Below are 27007 nucleotides of genomic sequence, written 5' to 3'. Positions count from 1 at the left end.
AAGTGTTTTAAATGCATCTTTTCCGACAGAATCGTTCACCAACTCTAAGAACTCTTCTTGTGTGTTATCTGGGAGAAGGTGCAACTTCACAATAACTGAGTTTCTAATAAATTTTGATTCCAGTTATCTCCGTCACAGACACACACACATTTTCTCTCTCTCTCTCTCTCTCTCTCTCTCTCTCTCTCTCTCTCTCTCTCTCTCTCTCTCTCTCTCTCTCTCTCTGGGGAAATTTAACTAAAATGTTTTTTCTTCAACCATCTCAGTGCCCCTAGAAATCTAATTTTGAACCCACAGGGTTTTGCGAAACCCAGATTAAGGACCCCTGACCTACACAGATGGGTCATTAACTGGACATTTAACACATTGCGCCTTTCACAATTATCTTGAAAGCATTTTCTCACTTACGGCCTGTTATGGCCCTTCTATCGTAATAAATCTCAACAGTCAATTCTTGTCTTTTATTAAGGTGAATTGCTCCAAGTTATCAGATCGGTTTGGAATGTTAACCAGCAAAATTTTTTTATAAAGAATATGCTCAATCTATTTTAACTAAGCATACAGAAAAGGTAATTTGATTAATCCAACTAACGAAAATTACTAACATTTTATATTAAACACATAATTTAAAGGGTCTATAGCTGGATCCTTTTAATAAAGATTTAAGACTCATCAAGAAAGTAATCCTAGATTTTGTCTGGGTTTAAATCTTATCTTTTCTTTACCAGTTTTATACTCGTCTTATCTCACGTACATCAAGAGAGTAATCCTGGATTTTGTCTGGCTTTAAATCGTACCTTTTCTTTATCAGTTTAATAGTCTTTTTATGTCACGTACATCAAGAAAGTAATCATAGATTTTGTACTTTTTTTTTTTACCAATTTTATACTCTTTTACCACACGTCCATATTTCATAAAGATTACGAGATTCGATCTTTGAAAAGTTTACGGGGATATTACTTGAAGAATTGGTAATAAACTAGCGATCATTTCAATCATTATTCCATAAATGTTGCTTGGTACGAGATTGCAGTGTTTTACGATCATTTCCACCTTCAGCAAGATTGGTCAGGGTTACACGTTCATCAGCTTCTATATGTTTGCCTTTCCATAAGATGCTGAAAATGGTATTGATAGTTTTGATAAAATGTTGAGGATGTGGGTTAATAATTTTATTAATAAGAATAATTTTGATAAAAATAATTTTAATTTTTTCCTAAGAATAATTTTTATACAATTTTATAATTTATATTCATTGCAGATTTGATGGAATTGTTCCTTTTATTCATGTTTTACTAGCCTTTGATAATGAATAACTGTTAATTTCCAACACAATGAATTTCGAAATGTGTAACACAAAAGGACAACGGTGTAGAAACTAAAGTTCATACGATTAATGATATTAATCATTATGTTGCTTTATTAAAAAGGCTTCAGCATTTTAAAGATTTATTTGAAAGTTTAAAGGTTTATATGCAACTGGTGTAGATTCAGTTTTCCTTCTTTTATTTATTTATGGTTTCATGTTTTTCTTGTGCATTAGGGATATGATGTTTCATAAGGTAGAAGATTGATTTCAATAACAATTCTGGATATGTGACGTTTGCCAAGGATGACGAGGAAAAATTCCTGAAATTGTTACTTACACGAATCCTTAATGTAAAAGGGGATATAAGTACGATATATACGAAGTCTGGCACAGTTGGTACTGCCCATATCATTATAAAATGTGATCCTTGCATTAAATAAGCCGTTTATGATAATCAAAACTAGAATGGCACTTAGTAGGGCGCAGACCTCTGCCGCGGCAGCTTATTTCTCGACCTATTGCTTGACCTTGACCTTTGATCTTAACATGTATTAATTGGCGTGGATTTTCATACACTCAAATATGAGAATAGTTTGAAGTCTTTGTGATAATGATGTCCAAACTTGTGGTTGATTACGTGAATTGGTCATTTTGCTTGACGATGACCTTGACCTTTGACATTGACCTTCTTAAATTTAATCATTTGCAACTTTTTAAATAAGAGTTAATCTATGCAAGTTTTGTTACTCTACAATTAAAACTGGGGACAGAAAGCTGTTCACAAACTAACAAACACACACACAAACAGGGGCGAAAACATAATCTTCCAACTACGTTGGCGGAGGTAACAAAGTTATGTTACTATGGGACAAGGATGGCATGCGTGACACTTATCATATCCTAACTTACTTCTACTGCCAGAGATATGATCATTTGCGAAGGAATCTGATATAAAAAAAATGACGCCAGAATCTATAAAAATTACGCTATTGTTGATGAAACGAAAAATCAAACTTCGTATTTCATCAAGTGTATCAACTCTTTCAGATGAAATATATGATAATGAACATGGGAAATGAAAAGATTAGCCGCAAATATTGATCATGGATATAGATGTTAGTGTCTTAAGTTGTAGGAGTTAGGAATAGAAAACTGAATTATTGTTTGAAACTGAGATTTCCTTCGATATTGATATTAATCGTGGCAACGTTGGTTACTGGTGGTGCTGGTTGCCTTGTGGTTGCAAGACTTTCAGTTGGTGATGGGTTTTCGTATTTGAATATGGTGATTGGCTTGTTGTTTCAACTGGAATTAGTTACGTAATATGACCCACTATACGTCATTTGCAATTACATGTTGAGAGAGAGAGAGAGAGAGAGAGAGAGAGAGAGAGAGAGAGAGAGAGAGAGAGAGAGAGAGAGAGAGAGAGAGAAGAGAGAGAGAGAGAGAGAGAGGGGGGGGGGGGCTTAATGCAGCAGTGCTTCGGGCGATAAAGGGATTTGTCTAGGAAATTGGTCTGTGTTTTATAAAATGTTCACGGTGAAGTAGATCAACATGTTATACGAACAAGTCATTTACTGTAAAGGATACAACTATGTAAAACATTCGACAAAAAAAAAGAAAAAGAAAAAAAAATTGGTAATGCACGTCCAATTTTGATAGCCTCATTGGTCGTTGGTTGGCTGTAGTGGGATGGAGTCAGCGTGCAAAATCGCAGTGCTAGCAATCATATCACATAAAACTTTCTGAAAAAAGAAATGCTATCTTCTTGTAGAAATTTATTGTCTTTTACAGGTGAATTTGGTTTTGAAATTCTTTAAGCGAAATTTGCCGTTTCATTTCGCTATTTTGCATTCAGTTAAAATATGAATTTCGTTTTGATTCAATAAATAGATGAATTAATAAGTAAATTAATAAATGTATGAATACATTAGCAAATTAAAAGTCAAATATAAGTATCATTACCTGTAGATGTTCCATTGCAGTTGTCAACTCAAAGCGAATGAATCTTATGCAAAATAGTATTTTCAATACTAAACTAATGTTCATATACTTTGTACGGATGTGGTTTAAGTAAAATATTCAATCATGTAAACAATTCTAAGAATAAAGCTCACTGGAACTATACTGAACGTACTTGAGACTTCAGTTCCAAGAATCTCCTCGTTTGTTGAAAATTAGTAAGATATGTTATTATTCTAGAATTCCACTTCATTATTAGAATAGAGAATTTCCATTATGCAAAACGAAACAGTTATCGGGGAAATCTGCTTAATTAACTACTGGGCTTCAGGCAACGCGTTTCTTGTGCTGTATCTGCAGAGTGGGATGTTCGTGGTCAGACCGTTTCACATAAACTTCTATAAATTGCTTAATCTTCTTTTTCAGAAGAAGCAAATACTTGGAAAAGTTACGTTTACATTATATTTAGGAAGTTAAGGCAAGATAAAAGCAAAAATAGGCTAAACAATAATGAAGGTCGAAGCTGTTAAGCAAAAGATTATGATGAAGTGAGAGAAGGTATGACTTTTGAAAAATAGCATAAAAGTACAAAAGTGGTAAGTTTACAAAATGTATCAAGGTTCAAGTTATATATAAACAAATAGATATATATATATGCACACATGCACTATATATATATATACATACATACATACATATATATATATACATATATATATACATGTATATATATATATATATATACATATATATATATATATATATATATATATATATATATATATATATATATATATATATATATATATATATGCGTTAATCTCACAGGAACGTAATGGTCAGATGCAATACACCACGTGGAAAAATTAATATACTGTGTGAATATATACTGTATATATATATATATATATATATATAAATATATATATGTATGTATATATATATATATATATATATATATATATATATATATATATATATATATATATATATATATATGCACACACTAGTGTATCCGAACCATCGAAAATAACGTCTAATTATTCAAAAAAAAAATAAACTCACAAGCACACACCCAGATTCAACCCTCCCCACCCCTTCCAATTCCTGACAGCAACCCGCTGGTTCATCCTTTCAATAATTCGTTGGAAGACCCAGGCCTACATATCTGACAACTATGAAGCATGAAGTGGGAGATGATGATTGGAGAAGTATTGAATTCACAGCTCAAGATAGAGACGACCGAGGCCCTTCAATTCCAGTGAGTCGTTTTCATTCCTTTGTTTAAACGTGGCGAGAAAAACGGACGTTGAACTTGAAACCTGTCAGACAGGTCTAGGTAGACGGAAAGGCAAGAAGCGGGGAGAGGATGTAGTCCTACCCTGGGGAGAGGGTGTTGAGTGTGTTTTCATATCTATCTAAATATTCACTCGTTATTTTGACGGGTCGCGTACACTAATAAAATAATAATAATAGTGATAATGATAATAATAATCAGCACGAGAAGAATAAGACATCAGCATTAACTGGCACAGCCACGTGTCATACTTAATTACCTCCATTGGGGGGGGGGGGGGGTTAGAAATAGGCCAGTCTAATTAACAGCTTCTCTTAATTACTTTATGAGAGACCAGTGAAATTAATGACGTCACAGCGCCATTTGACTGGCGAATAGGAAATGAAGAAATAAACCCTTTGAAATTCTGAAGCTTTAAGTAATAAATGTCCTTTTTCTCGATGTTGTGGCCGATGTGGTAACGTCTCTGACTGGTGACCGCCTGGCTGGGGTTCGAGAACCGCTCGAACTTGTTAGATGCTTTGGTCGCTGCAACCTTACTATTCTTGTTAACTAAGGATTAGAGTTTGGGGGAGCCTGTAGGTCTATCTGCTGAGTCATCAGCAACCACTGACTGGCCCTCCTTGGTCCTAGCTTGGGTGGAGAGGGGGCGTGGGAGCTGATCATATGGATATATGCCATTTTTATATCAGTTTCTGCCATTCATGATCGACCTTTAAACCTTTAAACCGATGGTGATAGGATGGGAGAAGGAAGTTATCAGGTCATATGATTCATAAAATCTAATTGTGACTAATCAAAGGCACTGATTAAATTAATGAAAAATTATGGATAATTAATTCACGAGATGAAAAACAATAAGAAATACGGCACTTTAATGCCTTCAGTATTTTAAATAATTATCAAGATTTCAATGTTTAAAAGAATAAAATTTATTATTAATACATGAAAGTTTTGGTAGAAAAAGAGGTAAAGGGTTCATTTTAAACAGTGTGAAGTCTCTCTCTCTCTCTCTCTCTCTCTCTCTCTCTCTCTCTCTCTCTCTCTCTCTCTCTCTCTCTCTCTCTCTCTGTATATGTATACAGTATATATATATATATATATATATATATATATATATATATATATATATATATATATATACATATATCAATATATATGTATATTATTTGCAATTTATATATATATATACACATATATTTGTATATGTATACTTATATATATATATATATATATATATATATATATATATATATATATATATATATATATATATATGGAGAGAGAGAGAGAGAGAGAGAGAGAGAGAGAGAGAGAGAGAGAGAGAGAGAGAGAGAGAGAGAGATACAGTATACATATATAATGATTGGGAGACCAAAAAGATTTTGATAATATGATAAAGAAGAGATGTTCCTTATATCAACAGAACGAGGATTTTAATAATACTTATAAAGATATTGAGATGTGGGTGTGTGTGTGTGTTTGTGTGTACGTAATAATTACGATAGCTGACTAATGATGAGCATAAATTATGCATCTTAGCCATTAAAGGAAAAATTAAAAGAGTTGAATGGAGTAAGTACTTTGTGAGTCACATTATTTCGCTGATAAGACTAACTTCGATCAAGTATTTACATCTTTCTTATCGTGGTTTGATATATATATATATATATATATATATATATATATATATATATATATATATATATATATATATATATATATATATGTATGTATGTATGTATGTATGTATGTATAAACATACATACATACATATTGATTCCATTCATACATACTACTACCACTATTACTTCAACTTTAACATACTTAAGGGTTTCGCCCAGACCAAAGGGCTCATCAGGTGGGTTTTGCCAGCTTCTATATTTGCAGGCTTGGTTCCCACGACCCTTTCCTAAAGCCCAGCATCCTTAGGCCAGGCATTTAAGTCTCTCAATATAAGGCCAGGCTTTTAGCCATTCATTATAGGGCCAGCCATTTAGGCCATTCATCCTAAAGCAGTGCTTTTAGGCCATTCATTATAAGGCTAGGCATTTAAGCCACTCATCCTATGGCCAGGCTTTTAAATCATTCATCCTAAGGCCAGGCATTTAAGCCAAACATTATAAGGCTTGGCATTTAAGCCTTTCATCCTAAGGCCAGGCTTTTAAGCCTTGCATTATAAGGCCAGACATTCATTTTCAGGCTAGGCATTTAAGCTGTTCGTCCTCTGGCCAGGCATTTAACCTTCCATCCTAAGGCCAGGCTTTTAAATCATTCATTGTAAGGCCAGGCATTTAAGCCAAACATTATAAGGCTAGGCATTTAAGCCTTTCATCCTAAGGCCAGGAATCTAAGCATTTCATTAAAAGACTAGGCATTTAAGCCATTCATACTAAGGCCAATCATTTAAGCCAATCATTATAAGGCCAGGCATTTAAACCATTAGTCCTAAGGCCAGGCGTTTGGGCTATTCATTATAAGGCCAGGCATTTAAGCCATTCATTTTAAGGCCAGGCTTTTAGCCATTAATTTTAAGGCCAGGCTTTCAGGCCATTAATTATAAGGCCAAGCATTTATTGCATTCATCCTAAGGCCAGGCATTTAAGCCATTCAATATGAGACTAAGCATTTAAGCGTTTCATCGTAAGGCCAGGCCTTTAAGCCATTCATTTTAGGCTAGGCATTTAAGCCTTTTATCCTAAGGCCAGGCTTTTAAATCATTTATCTTATGGCCAGGCATTTAAGCCATTCATTATAGGCTCTGCAGTTAAGCCAAACATCATTCGGGTCTGCAAAGGCAAGCATAATTGTGCCAGGCATTTAAGCTAAGTATCCTTATGCCTCGCATTTAAGGCAAGCTTCTTTATGCCAGGTATCCAAGCCAAGTATTTTTATGCAATACAGTTAACTCCAGTAATATAAGGCCAGGCAGTTAAGACAAGCATCCTTATGCCAGGTAGTTAAGCCAAACATTCTTAGGCCAGTCAGTTAAGCCAAACATCCTTAGCTGAGGCAGTTACGCAATACTTCCTTAGGCATGACCTCTAAGCCATAGTCCCTAAGGCAATGCATTTAAGCCATTCAAACTTAACCCAGGCAGTTAAGCCTCGCACCCTTATACAAATCAGGTAAGCCAAACATCCCTAGTCCAGGCATTCAAGCCAACATTTTTAGTTTGGTCACCTAGGCCCTTCTTTTTAAGCCAGCCAGTTAAGCGTTTCGGTTTTTTTCCGGACTGTTCAGCCACACATAGACCAGGTAGTAAAGCCAAACCTTCTTAGATAAGGCAGGTAGCCAAACATCGTTAGGCCAGGCAGTTAAGCCATACACCCTCAGACAAAGTAGTTAAGCCAAACATCCTTAGCCCTGTCAGTTGAGCCAAACATCGTTAGCCAAGGCAGTTAAGCCAAGCACCATTAGGCCTGGTAGTTAAGCCAAAAATCACTAGGCTAGGGAGTTAAGCCAAGCATCACTAAGGTAGGCAGTTAAGCCAAGCATCATTAGGCCGTGCAGTTAAGCCAAGCATCAATAGGCCTTGCAGTTAAGCCAAGCATCATTATGCCAGGCAGTTAAGCCAAGTTCATTAGGCCAGGCAATTTAGCCAAGCATCATTAGGCCAGGGAGTTAAGCCAAGCATCATTAGGCCAGGGAGTTAAGCCAAGCATCATTAGGATAGGCAGTTATGCCAAGCATTATTAGGCCAGGCAGTTAAGCCAAGCATCATTAGGACAGGCATTAAATCCAAGCATTATTAGGCCAGGCAGTTCAGCCAAGCATCATTAGACCGGTCAGTTAAAGCCAAAAATCACTAGGCCAGGCAGTCAAGCTAAGCATCATTATGCCAGGCAGTTAAGCCAAGCATCATTAGGCCCCGCAGTTAAGCCAAGCATAATTTTCCCAGGAAGTTAAGCCAAACATTATTAGGCCAGGCAGTTAAGCCAAGCATCAATAGGCCTTGCAGTTAAGCCAAGCATCATTATGCCAGGAAGTGAAGCCAAACATTATTTGGTCAGGCAGTTAAGCCAAGCCTCATTAGGCCAGGCAATTAAGCCAAGCATCATTAGGCCAGGGAGTTAAGCCAACATCATTAAGCATTGCAGTTAAGCCAAGCATCATTAGTAAAGGCAGTTATGCAAGCATTATTTGGCCAGGCAGTTAAGCCAAGCATCAATAGGACAGGCATTAAAGCCAAGCATTATTAGGCTAGGCAGTTGTCAAGCATCATTAGACCGGTCAGTTAAGCCAAAAATCACTATGCCAGGCAGTTAAGCCAAGCATCATTAAGCATTGCAGTTAAGCCAAGCATCATTAGTATAGGCAGTTATGCAAGCATTATTTGGCCAGGCAGTTAAGCCAAGCATCATTAGGACAGGCATTAAAGCCAAGTATTATTAGGCCAGGCAGTTGTCAAGCATCATTAGACTGGTCAGTTAAGCCAAAAATCACTATGCCAGGCAGTTAAGCCAAGCATCATTATGCCAGGCAGGTAAGCCAAGCATCATCAGGCTAGCCAGTTAAGTGCAGCATCCTTAAACCTAAAAAAAAAAAAAAAATATGCCAGGCAGTTAAGACAAGCATCATTATCCTAGGCAGTTAAGCGTGGCATTCTTCAACCTAAAAAAAAAGTAAAAAAATAATATTCCTTTCACAAAAATAATAATACCGGTATATTCCTTTTATAAAATAAGCGATGTCGCTATGAAATAAAAAATAATTTTCCTTTCACAAAATAACATAAGAATATATTCCTTTCACTAAATAAAAATGAAATAATATTCCTTTAAAAAGATAAAGAATATTCTTATCACAATTTATTTTTTATTTTTTATTTTTTTTTTTGGTTTTTTATTTTATATATTTTTTGCTTTTTTAATTTTTTTATTTATTTTGTTTCTGACTTCTCAATTATTTTGGATTTTTTCTTCCTGCGTTCGTTCGTTATGAACCTTATTTTCATCTGTTTCCAAAACCGGGACTATGGATCCAAGGGGGGGGCCCAAGAGTAAGAGACCGTGTCCCGTTTTGGTTTCTTCTTCTTTGGTTTCCTTATCAAAAGTTTCCTTGTGTGTCCGTCTTTTCCTTCTTGTTTTTCTTCCTTCACAACGACTACTTTCTTGTCATCTTCTGCTGCAGTTTCACACCTTTCAACGTCACCCATTCCTTCTTCTTTTATAACGTTTTCCAAATCTCTCTTCTGAAGTTCCTTCTTCAGTGAAGAGATGACATACTTCACTGCGGACAATTCTTTCTTCATTTGATCTTCTATGATGGTCATTCGAACAATCTTACCTTTCAAATTCTTTTCTCGTTTAACTTTGTTCTCCAGTTGTTCTCGAAGACCTTCGTTTTTCTTTGTTATTGTGAACACTGCCTCCTTTAGCTCATGATTTTGTACTAGAGCTTTAGAAATCTCCCCCTGCAGCTCTTCTACTAGACTTTGGTGTCCTTGGCTTCTTTTCTGATCATTAGCACGAGCCTCCATCAGCTCTTTTTCTAATTTGATTTTCTCTAGAGCCAATTCTTCTTTAAGGAAGCTTCGTTCCTCATTGGATTTTTTGATATCTCCATTTTCTGCCAGAAAGATCGATTTCAGTTCGTCATGAGCCTCAATTTCCTTCTTGGCCTTTTCCAGTTCCTCATTCAACTGAACTATTTTCACTGTGTTTTCTTCATCCAAAGTCACTTTATCTTCAAGCTCTTGTTTCAGAGCTTCCTTCTCTGTCACAAGTGCTGATTCCATCTGATTTTGGACATCATTTTCTTCTTGAGCCATTTTCAGCTCTGCTTTCAACTCTAGAATTGATTGATAGTAATCAGCAAGTTGATTTTCATGGGCTTCAATCACAGCCTGTTTATTGGCAAGTTCCTCAGCCATGTTTTCATTCTTTCGCCAGCTATCTTCAATCTTGGTGTCTCCGTCCGTCTGAACTGTTACATCTGTGTTAGAGACTGGTCCAGTTTCTACTACCTGAACTTCTACATCTCTGTTAGAGATAAGATGTTCAGTTTCTACCTGAACGTGTACATCTCTGTTAGAGGTAAGATGTTCAACCTCTACCTGAACTTGTACATCTCTATTAGAGACAACACTCCCTGTGCCTTCTGGCAGCAGCAGCTGTTCCTCCTCGACGGAAAGCAAAGGTTCCTTCCCGCTGATGACAGCTTCCGTCTCCTCAGAAACTCCGTCGAGTTCCTGCTGGTCGAAGACAGGCTCGAGTGCCTCACTCTTTTCCTCCTCGGCCCAGAATTTCCTCATTAGAAGACCACCTCCCAAAATGAGGCGCAGTCCTTCCAGTTCCATCAACCGGGGTTGCTGGTCCTGAAACCCGTCTTTGGAAGAGGGACCTCCAAGTAGATATTTCTTCCCGTACTCGCTGATAGCTCTCAATGTCTTGTTTGTGAACATCTTCGTTGTAAAACTCAGAATGCAGATCACTTGACTTTGATCAGGTATAATTTGAAGAAATCGAAGTTGGTCCTCGCAGAAATATCGACTCCGAGATTGAAGAAGTTTTGAAGACTGGAAAAGTGTTCGTTGGCTTCGAGATCATCTCCTGAAACTGATTCCGATTATGATTCGAATGAGAACGAGACTTTGAAGACGTCTTCGTTCAATTTTGGAAAAATCTTCACTCGGTCTTCACCGTAACTAACTTTCTGCTCTTGAAGACTTAAGTTTGTCTATATTCTCATTTTTTTTTTTCAAAACACGAATCTTATTCCGCCATTGAATATTCTTTTAGTAATTTCCTTTCCCCGAAGAAAATATATAGAAAGATAGATAGATAGACAGATAAATAAATAGATAGATAGAATTGTATTTATAAGAAAAAGTTAAAATTCTTATGAGGTGTGAATGAAGACTCAGATGAGAACGGGATGGCGTGAAGCCCTCTGAAGACATCGTTGGGTTGGAGAAGAATCTTCTGCAAGTCTTCACCGAAGATTTCTGACTTGCGATTTTCTCCCCGAAGGAAATCTTTGAAAATATTAAAAAAAAAAAAGAAATCAAATTGATATAACAATTAAACTCTTATCGAGTTCCGCCATTTTGTTTTAGTCTGGTTATTATTATTTTCAATTATTAAGCTTGCATATGTATATATATATATATATATATATATATATATATATATATATATATATATATATATATATATATATATATATACATATATATATATGTATATATATAATCATCATTATTATTTTTATTATTATTATTATTATTATTAAATGCTAAGCTACAACCCTAGTTGGAAAAGTAGGATGCTTTAAGCCCAGGGGCCGCAACAGAGAAAATAGGAAACAAGGAAAAATTAAATATTTTAAAGAATAGTAACAACATTAAAATAAATATTTCCTATGTACACTATAAAAAATTTTACAAAACAAGAAGAAGAGAAAATAAATAGAACAGTTTGCCCAAGTGTACCCTCAAGCAAGAGAACTCTAACCCAAGACAGTGGAAGACCATGGTACAGAGGCTATGGCACTACCCAAGACTAGAGAACAATGGTTTGATTTTGGAGTGTCCTTCTCCTAGAAGAGCTGCTTACCATAGCTACAGAGTCTCTTCTACCCTTATCAAGAGGAAAGTAGTCACTGAACAATTACAGTGCAGTATTAACCCCTTGGGTGAAGAAGAATTGTTTGGCAATCTCAGTGTTGTCAGGTGTATGAGGACAGAGGAGAATCTGTAAAGAATAGGCCAGGCTATTCGGTGTATGTGTAGGCAAAAGGAATGTGAACCGTAACCAGAGAGAAGGATCCAATGTAGTACTGTCTGGCCAGTCAAAGGACCCCATAACTCTCTATCTTATTTCTCTTCCTCTTGTTTTGTTAAAGTTTATATAGTTTATATAGGAGATATTTATTTGAATGTTGTTACCGTTTTTAAAATACTTTATTTTTCCTTGTTTCGTTTCCTCACTGGGCTATTTGTTTCCTTTCCTCACTGGGCTATTTTTTTCCTTTCCTCACTGGACTATTTTCCCTGTTGGAGCCTCTGGTGTTATAGCATCCTGCTTTTCCAACTAGGGTTGTTGGTTAGCAAGTAATAATAACAATAATAATGACGATGATAATAATAAAAATAATAATAATAATAATAATAATAATAATAATAATAATAATAATAATAATAATAACAAAATATCTTTGTTTCATCGATATCCCGTATATATATATACATATCATTCATGGAATTGTGAACTTTTCTCACCGGTATTAATTTACATTCAAATGAAGTCAGTCTTACTACCGAGATTACGGAGCACTAATCTAAAAAACACAATAACAAGGTCAGTGTTCGATCACAGGCTATCGCTCACAAGTCCACTCAACTATTAAAAAAAAAAAAAAAACCAAACAGGAAAAATGGCAATGATACAACAAAATACTTACCGAAATTTTAGAAGTGTATTTTTAGATATATATATTTATATATATATATATATCTATATATATATATATATATATATATATATATATATATATATATATATATATGCCTATATATATTTAGATACATATATATATAGAAACATACACACACACATATATATATATATATATATATATACATACATATATATATATATATATATATATATATATATATATATATATATATATATATATATATATATATATATATAACTGAAAAGTAATGTAAACGATACAATTGCTATTGAATACTATTGAATTACATATAAATTGTGATACATTAGAATTCTCCTATAAAGAAAATTCAAATCGATCAGAAGTAAACTGAACTGAGATCCTTCCAAAAATCCTTTGGAGGATCCTTAGATTGGCTTCATGTTTGCAAAGTTGGTATAATTTCTCTTTTAGGGCTTTGGTGGCTTATTGGCAACATCCCTGCCTGTCATTCTGTCGGACTGGGGATCGAATTTTGCTCTAACTATAGTCCATTTCTTTTAGCGAGGCAGATTTGCACCGACTCGCTGCGGTGGCCTTTCAGCTCGGAAAAGCTTCCTGATCGCTGATTGGTTAGAATTATCTCGTCTAACCAATCAGCGATCAGGAAACTTTTCCGAGCTAAAAGGGCACCGCTGCCAGTCTGTGCAAATCTGCCTCGCTAAAAGAAATGGACTATAGATAGTTTCTTCAGTGTCTACAACCTCACCATTCTTGTCAGTTAAGGAGATGGGGTTTCAGGGAGCCTATAGATCTAACTATTAAGTCATCAGCAGCCATTGTCTGGCCCTCCCTGGTCCTAGTTTGGCCGCTGATCATATGTATATATGGTCAATCTCTAGGGGATAGTCCTGCTAGCTATAGGCAATGTCACTGTCCCTCGCCTCTGCCATTCATGAGGTCAAATGATTGAGGGAGACTTGTTTAACATTATTCATTCCCCGGAAGAGGTGTGAGGCAGAGGATATGCGCAGCCAGATCAATTATCCTAATAGTTATCACAATAGGAAATATCTTTTTAAGGAATTTGTGTGTAGGAATGGGAACCAAAATCCCACCCAATTGATATCTCAGCCAATTATATAGCAGAAGAAAGCGAAAATAGGAGCACATGAGATAAGATCACCTACAGATTGTCACTGTCTCTTGCTCTGCCATTCACGAGCGGTCTTTAATTAAATAATTAATCAAGATCATGTAAGCTACAATCAAGGTCAAGTAAGGTCTCTCTCAGGTGAGATGAGGTTTTGTAATATTAATTGAAAAAGATAAAAGAAAAGAAATAAAATATTGATAATCTCAGAAGATAAAATATTTCGTTATGCATTATATTATGCAATGCACGCAACAAAATATTCTTGATAAAATCCTTTTGTCTAACAACCAACTAAGGAAGCGTAGCGTAATCATCTGTTACTACATCAACAACAACATCAACTGCCCGACCAACAGCTGGGGTTCCGCTGCACGTTTGGCCGAGTATAACAGCTGAATCCACAGATGGAGCTTCTATTAGTAAAGCTCCTCCCAGAAGAGCCCTCATGAGCTCTTCATTCCAGGCAAGCAGCATTCTCATTTCGGGGGATTGGAACCTCATAAACGATGCTTTTCTCGGGATCACGGAAATTCAATGACCATTTCCAGATGTTGGATGGTTCGGTCCAAATTCTTAACCTTTCGGGTTCGAAAGGTTCTCTGCAAGGTCAGTGGCATGCGATTTTTTACTTTCCTTTTTAAACAGTTGAATATATGCCAACAGTGATATCGGGATCATTTTCTAAATCACAGGATTGCTATTGTCAAATTATTTCTTTCTATCACCAAACATGTATGTGAACATCTACCTACCTCTATATATATATATATATATATATATATATATATATATATATATATATATATATATATATATATATATATATATATATATATATATATATATATATATATATATATATATATATATATATATATATATATATATATATATATATATATTTATGTACATATATATATTGTGTGTGCGCGTATATATACTGTATATATAAATATTTGTATATATATATAATATAAATATATATACAAAGTATATGTATCATTATCTATATATTTCATATATATACATAATATATTATATAAATATTATACATAAATTTATATATATATATATATATATATATATATATATATATATATATATATATATATATATATAAGTATATATGTGTGTGTGTGCAGGCGTGAGTGCGTCCATGTGTGTATGAGTAAAATGTTTGTGTCTGCATCTAAGGTGATCTGTTATTTGTCCAATTTGGACGGACATCGGTATAGGATATTCATCTTTCCATCACACAAGGACCAGATGTAATTATTAAACTTAACTACCATCAAATGGGGCCTGAGAGAGAGAGAGAGAGAGAGAGAGAGAGAGAGAGAGAGAGAGAGAGAGAGAGAGAGAGAGAGAGAGAGAGAGAGAGGCTCCCGATTCAGCTCTGTCGCTAGGAAAACTATACAGCGGGATATAATATATCAAAGAATAAACAACAATAATACTCTAACTTTTTATAATGGCACGAGAAATAAGATGAACTCTAAAGTGGTATTTTTGTCCAGAGTTTCGAGATCCTCATCTCCCATAACAATGGGTAAACCGGGAACACAGCTGCTTCTTTAAAATTATGTAACTATTTAAAATGTCAAGGAGGTTACCTGGATAAATAATCTCTCTCTCTCTCTCTCTCTCTCTCTCTCTCCTCTCTCTCTCTCTCTCTCTCTCTCTCTCTCATAAGTATAGTGTCCTCTTCATTTTCACCAATATAATAAACAGCTGAAATCTACAGGTGGTAATCAGAGCCAACTTTTTATGGCATCTAGTCTGAAATTGCCATCTTTTGATAGATTATAAAAACAACAACAACAACAACAACAACAACAATAATAATAATGATAATAATAATAATAATAATATTCCCTTTTTCATACCCACATTCTAATCAGATACCGCACGTCCATCCTCTCGTTTAAATAAGTTATATAAGACGTATACAGTATATTCAAGAAGCATTTTAATACATCTCCCTAATATAAACTTCGAAAAGTGACAACTAAAATATCAACTCGGCTGAGGTTGAAAAGTAATATATTCACCTCCCGTGTTGTTATGCGTTTGTTGGTTAATTCACAAGACATCTCGAAAAGTTACCGATCGATTTCATTACGAAATTTTGTACATCTTTGGCCGAGTGGAAAAGTTAAAACCTGATTAAGATATAAGCTTTTGGATCTTCTTTCTTCTATCGAGAAGGTATTTTAGGCGATTCATTTGAAAAGATGGTTTGATGTAGCCATGGTATTTTCAGGGATTGTGTTACGATAAATTATTATATGAAAATATACTTGTGGATTTTCATACAACAATTACGATGCTTATCAAAATCCAAAATACATGTTGAAGAAAATTATAATAGTAATAATAATAATAATAATAATAATAATAATAATAATAATAATAATAATAATAAAACAAAAACAACAACTTTCCATGAAGAGTATTTTTGAGAAAGGAATTTGAGCACAAAATCTGGAGATCTCTCACATAAGAAACGTTTGGGAGATTATGTCGCTATTTTTCGATCTGATCTTGTTTACATTAGATCCAGTGTCAACAGTTAGTCCGTCTGTAACGATCTAGTTGATTTTTCGAATAAAGTTTTAAGAAGGCAGGAATTTTGTACAAATCTAGTAGAGAAATTACAGTTCGTGAGAATTTTTCTTTCCGTAACATTTCCAAGTGGAAAAAATACTTTTTTGAATTTTTTGTCTTGAGCTTGCTGTATATGAGCTTGTAAAGGACCTTAATAGTTTTCTGTGTTAGTGGTAATGGGTCCGACAGAGGACCGAAAAAAAAATCACAATGGGAGGTATTCATAAAAATGGATTCCTTGTAAGCATAAGGTAGAAGTACAAGGTAATTCTCTGAAGCATAAGGTAGAAGTATAAGCAAATCTTTCTTTCCATATTCATAATGATTACCTTTTACTTGCGAGGATATCCTCCAAGCAGAAGTAAAAGGTTAACTCCGTCTGTAACGATCTAGTTGATTTTTCGAATAAAGTTTTAAGAAGGCAGGAATTTTGTACAAATCTAGTAGAGAAATTATAGTTCGTGAGAATTTTTCTTTCCGTAACATTTCCAAGTGGAAAAAATACTTTTTTGAATTTTTTGTCTTGAGCTTGCTGTATATGAGCTTGTAAAGGACCTTAATAGTTTTCTGTGTTAGTGGTAATGGGTCCGACAGAGGACCGAAAAAAAAATCACAATGGGAGGTATTCATAAAAATGGATTCCTTGTAAGCATAAGGTAGAAGTACAAGGTAATTCTCTGAAGCATAAGGTAGAAGTATAAGCAAATCTTTCTTTCCATATTCATAATGATTACCTTTTACTTGCGAGGATATCCTCCAAGCAGAAGTAAAAGGTTAACTCGTGTTTCGGGAGCGCTTAGTTATATGCTGGAACTTGTAAAATTTCATTTGTGCTGTCAAGATAAGAAGGAGCTTAGTATTTATAATACGTATTTAATGCCCTGTTTTTACTTGTATTTGATTAAGTTTACGCATCAGAAAGAACACAGACGCCACCGCACCTTCCCCAAAGCCTCGCTGGCGACATCTATCCCACATCCCTTGCATTAGAAGTTCTTTGACCTCTTTTTAGCTCCCACACCCCTTGCATTAGAACTTCTTTGACCTCTTTTTAGCTCGCACACCCCTTGCATTAGAAGTTCTTTGACCTCTTTCTAGCTCCCACACCCCTTGCATTAGAAGTTCTTTGACCTCTTTCTAGCTCCCACACCCCTTGCATTAGAAGTTCTTTGACCTCTTTTTAGCTCCCACACCCCTTGCATTAGAAGTTCCTTGACCTCTTTTTAGCTCCCCCACCCCTTGCATTAGAAGTTCTTTGACCTCTTTTTAGCTCCCACACCCCTTGCATTAGAAGTTCTTTGACCTATTTTTAGCTCCCCCCACCCCTTGCATTAGAAGTTCTTTGACCTCATTTTAGTCCCCACACCCCTTGCATTAGAAGTTCTTTGACCTCTTTTTAGTTCCCCCACCCCTTGCATTAGAAGTTCTTTGACCTCTTTTTAGCTCCCACACCCCTTTCATTAGAAGTTCTTTGACCTCTTTTTAGTTCCCACACCCCTTGCATTAGAAGTTCTTTGACCTCTTTTTAGCTCCCCCATCCATTGCATTAGAAGTACTTTGACCTCTTTTTAGTTCCCCCACCCCTTGCATTAGAAGTTCTTTGACCTCTTTTTAGTTCCCCCACCCCTTGCATTAGAAGTTCTTTGACCTCTTTTAGCTCCCACATCCCGTGCATTAGAAGTTCTTTGACCTCTTTTTAACTCCCCCACTCCTTGCATTAGAAGTTCTTTGACCTCTTTTTAGTTCCCACACCCCTTGCATTAGAAGTTCTTTGACCTCTTTTTAGCTCCTCCACCCCTTGCATTAGAAGTTCTTTGACCTCTTTTTAGTTCCCCCACCCCTTGCATTGAAAGTTATTTGACCTCCTTTTAGCTCCCACACCCCTTGCATTAGAAATTCTTTGACCTCTTTTTAGCTCCCCCACTCCTTGCATTAAAAGTTCTTTGACCTCTTTTTGGCTTCCCCACCCCTTGCATTAGAAGTTCTTTGACTTCTTTTTAGCTCCCTCACCCCTTGCATTAGAAGTTCTTTGACCTCTTTTTAGGTCCCACACCCCTTGCATTAGAAGTTCTTTGACCTCTTTTTAGCTCCCACACCCCTTTCTCAAAATAAAAATAAAATATTCCCTTGAAAAAATAAAAATATTATCACAATTTTTTTTTTTTTTTTTTTTTTTTGGTTTTTTTTCATTTTTTATTTTTTGTTTTTTGTTTTTTCTATTTCATATTTTTTTTTTTGCTTTTTCTAATTTTTTATTTGGTTTGTTTTTTACTTCTTAATTATTTTGGATTTTTTCCTCCTGAGTTCGTTCGTTATGAACCTTATTTTCGCCTGTTTCCAAAATTGGGCCTATGGATTCAAGGGAGGCCCAAGAGTAAGAGACCGTGTCCCGTTTTGGTTTCTTCTTCTTTGGTTTCCTTATCAAAAGTTTTCTTGTGGGTCCATCTTCTCCTTCTTGTTTTTCTTCCTTCACAACGACTACTTTCTTTTCATCCTCTGCTGCAGTTTCACACCTTTCAACGTCACCCATTCCTTCTTCTTTTATAACGTTTTCCAAATCTCTCCTCTGAAGTTCCTCCTTCAGTGAAGAGATGACATCCTTCGCTGCGGATAATTCTTTCTTCATTTGATCTTCTATGTTGGTCATTCGAACAATCTTACCGTTCAAATTTTTTTCTCGTTTAACTTTGTTCTCCAGTTGTTCTAATAGACCTTCGTTTTTCTTTGTTATTGTGAACACTGCCTCCTTTAGCTCATGATTTTGTACTAGAGCTTTAGAAATCTCCCCCTGCAGCTCTTCTACTAGACTTTGGTGTCCTTGGCTTCTTTTCTGATCATTAGCACGAGCCTCCATCAGCTCTTTTTCTAGTTTGATTTTCTCTAGAGCCAATTCTTCATTAAGGAAGCTTCGTTCCTCATTGGATTTTTTGAGATCTCCATTTTCTGCCAGAAAGATCGATTTCAGTTCGTCATGAGCCTCAATTTCCTTCTTGGCCTTTTCCAGTTCCTCATTCAACTGAACTATTTTCATTGTGTTTTCTTCATCCAAAGTCACTTTATCTTCAAGCTCTTGTTTCAGAGCTTCCTTTTCTCTCACAAGTGCTGATTCCATCTGATTTTGGACATCATTTTTCTCGCCGGAAAGCAAAGGTTCCTTCCCGCTGATGACAGCTTCCGTCTCCTCAGAAACTCCGTCAAGTTCTTCCTGGTCCAAGACAGGCTCGAGTGCCTCACTCTTTTCCTCCTCGGCCCAGAATTTCCTCATTAGAAGACCACGTCCCAAAATGAGGCGCAGTCCTCCCAGTTCCATCAACTGGGGTTGCTGGTCCTGAAACCCGTCTTTGGAAGAGGGACCTCCAAGTAGATATTTCTTCCCGTACTCGCTGATAGCTCTCAATGCATTGTTTGTGAACATCTTCGTTGTAAAACTCAGAATGCAGATCACTTGACTTTGATCAGGTATAATTTGAAGAAATCGAAGCTGGTCCTCGCAGAAATATCGACTCCGAGATTGAAGAAGTTTTGAAGACTGGAGAAGTGTTCGTTGGCTTCGAGATCGTCTCCTGAAACTGATTCCGATTATGATTCGAATGAGAACGAGACTTTGAAGACGTCTTCGTTCAATTTTGGAAAAATCTTCACTCGTTCTTCACCGTAACTAACCTTCTGCTCTTGAAGACTTCAGTTTGTCCATACTCTCATTTTTTTTTTTTCAAAACACGAATCTTATTCCGCCATTGAATATTCTTTTAGTAATTTCTTTTCCCCGAAGAAAATATATAGAAAGATAGATAGATAGATAGATAGATAAATAAATAGATAGATAGAATTGTATTTATAAGAAAAAGTTAAAATTCTTATGAGGTGTGAATGAAGACTCGGATGAGAACGGGATGGCGTGAAGCCCTCTGAAGACATCGTTGGGTCGGAGAAGAATCTTCTGCAAGTCTTCACCGAAGATTTCTGACTTGCTATTTTTCTCCCCGAAGGAAATCTTTGACAATATTAAAAGAAAAAAAAATCAAATTGATATAACAATTAAACTCCTATCGAGTTCCGCCATTTTGTTTTAGTCTGGTTATTATTATTTTCAATTATTTGGACGTTTATTAAGCTTGCGTATATGTATATATATATATATATATATATATATATATATATATATATATATATATATATATATATATATATATATATATATATATTTATATATATAATCATCATCGTCATCATCAGCCGTTACTAGTTCATTTCATGATAAAGGCTCCAGACATGTCTCCATTTCCGTCTGTTTATGGTCATTCTATGTCAATCTATACCTGCATATTTCCTTATTTCGTCAATCCTTCGTCTTCTATTCCTTTCAGTGATTATTTTGCTATTACTAGGAACCCACTCTTATATTCCTAATGTCCATATATTGTGTCCTTCTCATCATATGTCCTACCCAAGTCCATTTCTTTTTCTTGCGTTAGAATACCCCTCTACTTTAGTTTACTCTCGTGTGTGTGTATATATGTATATATATATATATATATATATATATATATATATATATGTATATATATATATATATAATATATATATATATCTATATATATATATCTATATATATATATATATATATATATATATATATATCTATATATATATATATATATATATATATATATATATATATATATATACACTTAGATAGATGGACAGATAGAAAGTCATGCTGATAGATTCACTTGTTACTCAGTTGGGTAAAATACATCATATATGAAAAGCTACTATCTACTCTCATTTATTGATAGCGCGACAAAAGGGATCCTAAAACTACCTCATGTGCACACTGGTGACATTAAAAAGATCGTTTCTTTCTTTTTTATTTATACAAACAGACATATATACATGTTATTATTATTATTATTATTATTATTATTATTATTATTATTATTATTATTAGCATCATTATTATTATTATTATTAGTATTATTATTATTATTATTATTATTATTATTATTATTATTATTATTATAGTTACTAGGTCAGCTATAACCATAATTGAAAAAATTTAAGATGCTATAAGCCCAACGGCTCCAACAGGCAAAAATAGCAAAGTGAGAGAAGGAAATAAGAAAATAACTAACCATCAAGAGATGCAATGGACAATTAAAATAACATATTTTAAGAACAGTAAAAACATTAAAATAGATATTCCATAAATAAACTATAAATAAAGACTTATGTCAACCTAGTCAATTTAAAAAACATTCGCTGCAATTTTAAACTTACTCATTACTCTTACTGATTCAATAGTGTGATTTTTTCTTAGAGAGAGAGAGAGAGAGAGAGAGAGAGAGAGAGAGAGAGAGAGAGAGAGAGAGAGAGAGAGAGAGAGAGAGAGAGAGAGAGAGAGAGAGAGAGAGAGAGAGAGAGAGCATCGATCAGACTTATTTCAGAGCTAATTTCCCATGGATGAGACAGACTGACGTCTGGTGCCACTCCACTAATCCCATGAGGAAGAATAAATGCCAAAACAAATAAACAACGACGCCTCTTCGAAACAATTCTATTATTATTATTATTATTATTAATTTCTAAGCTACAACAGTAGCTGGAAAACCAGGATGCTATAAGCCCAGGAGCCCCAACAGGGGGAAATAGCCCAGTGAGGAAAGGAAAACAAGGGAAAATAAAATATTTTCAGAACAATAACATTAAAATAAATATCTCCTATATAAACTATAAAAACTTAATCAGAGGAAGAGAAATAAGATAGAATAGTGTGCCCAAGTGTACTCTCAAGCAAGAGAACTCTAATCCAAGACAGTGGAAGACCATGGTACAGAGGCTATGGCAGTACCCAAAAGTAGAGGGTAATGGTTTAATTCAGGAATCAATTTTTATAAATTTTGCTTTCATTTCATAACTATTTATTTCTGATGGTTTGGAGCTTTTTTATGACCTTTTAGATGACAGAAGTACCGATTTGGAGGCGGTATTTTAACTCATTTACTTTTTCATTACTGTGGTGATTAAGAAAACAAACAACATTGTTACCGTTGCATAAATATTCCCTTATTTTGTCGTTAATCGTCGTGTTTTGCAATCAGAACTCTCAAAATATTTAGCCAGCATTTTTGACCTGTTGCGTACAACAATAATAATAATAATAATTACAACAACAACAACAACAACAACATCAATAATAATAATAATAATATTAATTATAATAATATAAAATTATATTTTTAAATTTATATTCTTGTGGCTCATGTGTTAATCATTATTTTTACTGTTTGTAATAATAATAATAATAATAATAATAATAATAATAATAATAATATTTGACGAAAAATAACTCTATTGCCGTGTCATATTATGCCAGAAAAGGACAGCAAAGAGAAAGGCTACTCGGTGAGTCGACTGCCTAAACTGGGTAAGATCTTAAAAATATTAATTGATTAGAAAATGACTTCAATTATCAAAAGATATCCCATGATAACATTATCTCAATACACCATGTATGACAAAAAGCTTTTGTAAATATTAAAAATATGAAAATCTGTCTGTACGGGATACTAATAGATATGAGTCGTTTGTTTTATCGGATTTTAAATGTTTTAAGCAGAAGAATGCATAGTTCTTTATCACACCTAACAATTCTTTTTCACCAAGAGGTTACTGCTCTGTAATAGTTCAGTGGCCACTTAGCTCTTGGTAAAGGTAGAAGAGACTCTGTAGCTATGGTAAGCAGCTCTTCTAGGAGAAGGACACTCCAAAATCAAACCATTGTTCTTTGGTCTTGGGGTAGTGCCATAGCCTCTGTACCATGGTCTTCCATTGTCTTGGGTTAAAGGGCTCTTGCTTGAGGGTACACTCGGGCATACTATTCTATCTAATTTTTCTTCCTCTTGTTTTGTTAAAGTTTATATAGTTTATATAGGAGATATTTATTTGAATGTTGTAACCGTTTTGAAAATACTTTATTTTTCCTTGTTTCGCTTCCTCACTGGGCTATTTGTTTCTTTTCCTCACTGGGCTATTTTCCCTATTGGAGCCTCTGGTCTTATAGCATCCAGCTTTTCCAACTAGGGTTGTTGGTTAATAATAATAATAATAATAATAATAATAACAAAATATCTTGGTATCATCGATTATCCCGTATATTTGATTATACATATCATTCATGGAATTGTGAACTTTTCTCACCGTTATCAATTTACATTCAAATGAAGTCAGTCATACTATCGAGATTACGGAGCACTAATCTAAAAAAACACAATAACAAAGGTCAAAGTTCGATCACAGACTATCCCTCCTCAAGTCCACTCAACAATAAAAAAAAAGGAAAAATATATATATGTATATATAGAGTATGTATACATATTTAAAAATACACTTCTTAAATTTCGGTTCGTATTTTGGTGTAACATTGCCATTTTTCCTGTTTTTTTTTTTCTTTTTTTTTTTATTGTTGAGTGGACTTGAGAAGGACAGTCTGTGATCGAACTTTGACCTTGTTATTGTGTTTTTTTAGATTAGTGCCTCCGTAATCTCGATAGTTTGACTGACTTCATTTGAATGTAAATTGATAACGGTGAGAAAAGTTCACAATTCCATGAATGATATGTATAATCAAATATACGGGATAATCGATAAAACCAAGATATATTTTGTCTAACAACCCAATCTGGAAGCGTAGCGTAATCATCTGTTATTACATCAACAACAACAACAACTGCCTTACCAACAGCTGGGGTTCCGCTGCACGTTTGGCCGAGTCTAACAACTGAATCCACAGATGGAGCTTCTATTAGTAAAGCTCCTCCCAAAAGAGCCCTCATGAGCTCTTCATTCCAGGCAAGCAGCATTCTCATTTCGGGGGATTGGAACCTCATAAACGATGCTTTTCTCGGGATCACGGAAATTCAATTGCCATTTCCAGATGTAGGATGGTTTGGTCCAAATTCTTAAACATTTTGGGTTCGAATGTTTCCCTGCAAGGTCAGTGCCACGCGAGTTTTTTGGGTTCTCTTATAAACAGTTTGATATATGCCAACAGAAATATCGGGGCATTTTCCAAATAACGGAATTGCTATTATCAAATTATTTCTTTCTATCAACACCCATATCTATCTATCTATCTATCTATCTATCTATGTACAGTATATCTATATATATATACTATATATATATATATATATATATATATATATATATACTCATATATATTTTCTCCACTGTAAGTTCTTTTGAAAACGAAATGGAAGTGTGAGGCTTAATTAAAGATCTAGATATCTTCAGTAGTACATTACAATCATGTCTCTATTAGCAAATTATCTTCAGAGGTGCAAACTTGCTTTCAGATCCTTTTTATAGATTTCCTCAAATTTTCATTTTTTATGAATGAACTGCCATTTAATAAGGATAAGGAGTTCTTTGTCTGGAATAGGAAACCCTGAAGAAAGCCATTAATTACAGGCTAAAACAGCTGTAGGTAAAAGTTGAATAAATGGAGCAGTCAAGGGACCCTCTAACCATCCAGAATATCAATGAAAAATTGAAAAACCAATTACTAACACATTATTCTTAAAGCTGACTATTAAACTACTATCCCTTTTGTGACGTGTTACATAAAGAAAAAAAAACTATTTTAAGAATTTGTTTGAACTGAGATTTTCATAGTATTTCAGGACATCAAATAGAGCTTCAAAAAGAACAAACTAATGACGTAACGAATATTTCTAAAATGGTTTAAAGTGATTTTAAAATGGATATATTGAGCATCAGAGACGGAATATAGGCCATTACAATTGCCCATAATGCATCTACTGTATATTGTAGAGATACACCGGACTTCTGATCAGCGCTGAGGTACCATTACTTACCGAACGTTTAAGCGCCAGCTCTGTAAAAGTCCAGTACAACTAAATAAGTTAGATTATCTCTCCCTTTAAATAACAATAATCACCCAATTGAGACCTAGGTATCGAGCATTGTCCTGCTCGATAGGGCAATGTCGCTGTCCCTTGTCCTTGCCATTCATGAGCGGCCTTTAAACCTCTCTAAAAGCTATTCAGGAAGGATTCCAGAGACCCAATGTTGCGGGGATCCACAGTAAATATCGGCTATGTTCACATGTCAGCGAGAGAGAGATTGACGCAAATGTTGCTAATTTCAACAAAAGCTCAATGTAACAAGAGGTGTATGTGTATGTGTAGGTAATGAAGGTGTATGTATAGGTGTATGTGTAGGTGTAAGTAAGTTTTATCATAAAAGAACGAGTGGCCAAACGTTAGGTAAGCCATCGTCTCCCGTTTCTGACTTCTTGAGCTGCTTGCCACCCGGACCAAATTATTGTACAGCAATGTAAGAATTATTGAGTTTTCCTATAAAATAATTATTGCAGATATTGTGTATGAATTATGGCAATAATTATGGGAATGTGAATAACTCAATTTCAGAACATCTTGATTACCCCAAAAATACGGGTCCATTGCCCCACTGGGGTAATTTACCCCGGGGTTGGGAAAACACTGCTCCAGAGCATTGTCTTGCTCGATAGGGCAATGTCACTATCCCTTGCCCCTGTCATTCATGAGCGGCCTTTAAACCGTTAAAGCCATTAATTGGTGCCTATTACCACCAGTGAGAAGTCACCATCGATAGCATTCAGTTACCCACTTACCCTGATTATATACTAAGTGATTGTTAAGAGGGACAGAAATGCAAAACAATACTCTTTTGCAAAAATATTACTACACTTAATAATGAGGATTTTCACATTGTTTATTAACAGGTGAAAACAAAGAGCAATAAAGTTTCACATACATTCCAAGCGTTGATTTGAAATATAGAATAATAATAATAATAATAAAAATTAATAATAAAAATAATAATAATAATAATAATAATAACAAGCTTTTGGGGCAAACTTCATGAAGACAAAGCAAAGATAAGAATTAAATCCGTCATGAATCAAAACCATTAAAAAAAAAAAAAAAAAAAAAAAAAAAAACTTTAGAAAATATCTGGAAAGGCAGCAATTTACTAAAGTGAATATTGATTGCCCTGAACCCCATGCATTAGCAAACTCCTGATAAGTAATACACGTCCATTAAATCCGTTAATAACTTTTTATTCATAATTTTAATTAACTGAGGGATGCAATAAAGGTTCACCATTTCACGGTTTAAAAGCTTTAAATGTGACTAACTGTGCTTGATGATCTGATGATTTCAGTGATGCTTGAAGAAAGCAATTATTGTAGAAGAATTAATGCTTGATGCTTTTATCCGAAACT

General features: G+C 34.7%; 2 protein-coding genes across 2 annotated transcripts; both read right to left on the bottom strand.

Annotated features, from left to right (window-relative positions):
- Positions 1-991: 991 nt before the first annotated feature.
- On the bottom strand, positions 992-10824 carry LOC137652944 (protein BCAP-like). The gene is made up of 2 exons (XM_068386339.1): positions 10055-10824; positions 992-1118 (listed from the first exon to the last, which is right to left on the bottom strand). The coding sequence occupies exons 1-2, from the start codon at positions 10822-10824 to the stop codon at positions 992-994; spliced, it is 897 nt and encodes a 298-aa protein (XP_068242440.1).
- An 8164-nt stretch (positions 10825-18988) lies between these two features.
- LOC137652943 (uncharacterized protein PF3D7_1120000-like) lies at positions 18989-24581 on the bottom strand. The gene is made up of 3 exons (XM_068386338.1): positions 24452-24581; positions 19601-20052; positions 18989-19459 (listed from the first exon to the last, which is right to left on the bottom strand). Exons 1-3 carry the CDS (start codon positions 24579-24581, stop codon positions 18989-18991), a joined length of 1053 nt encoding a protein of 350 aa, XP_068242439.1.
- Positions 24582-27007: the final 2426 nt, after the last annotated feature.

Source organism: Palaemon carinicauda, chromosome 14 (assembly GCF_036898095.1).
Source record: "Palaemon carinicauda isolate YSFRI2023 chromosome 14, ASM3689809v2, whole genome shotgun sequence".
NCBI lineage: Eukaryota > Metazoa > Arthropoda > Malacostraca > Decapoda > Palaemonidae > Palaemon > Palaemon carinicauda.
This window is presented reverse-complemented; position numbering and strand designations above follow the sequence as displayed.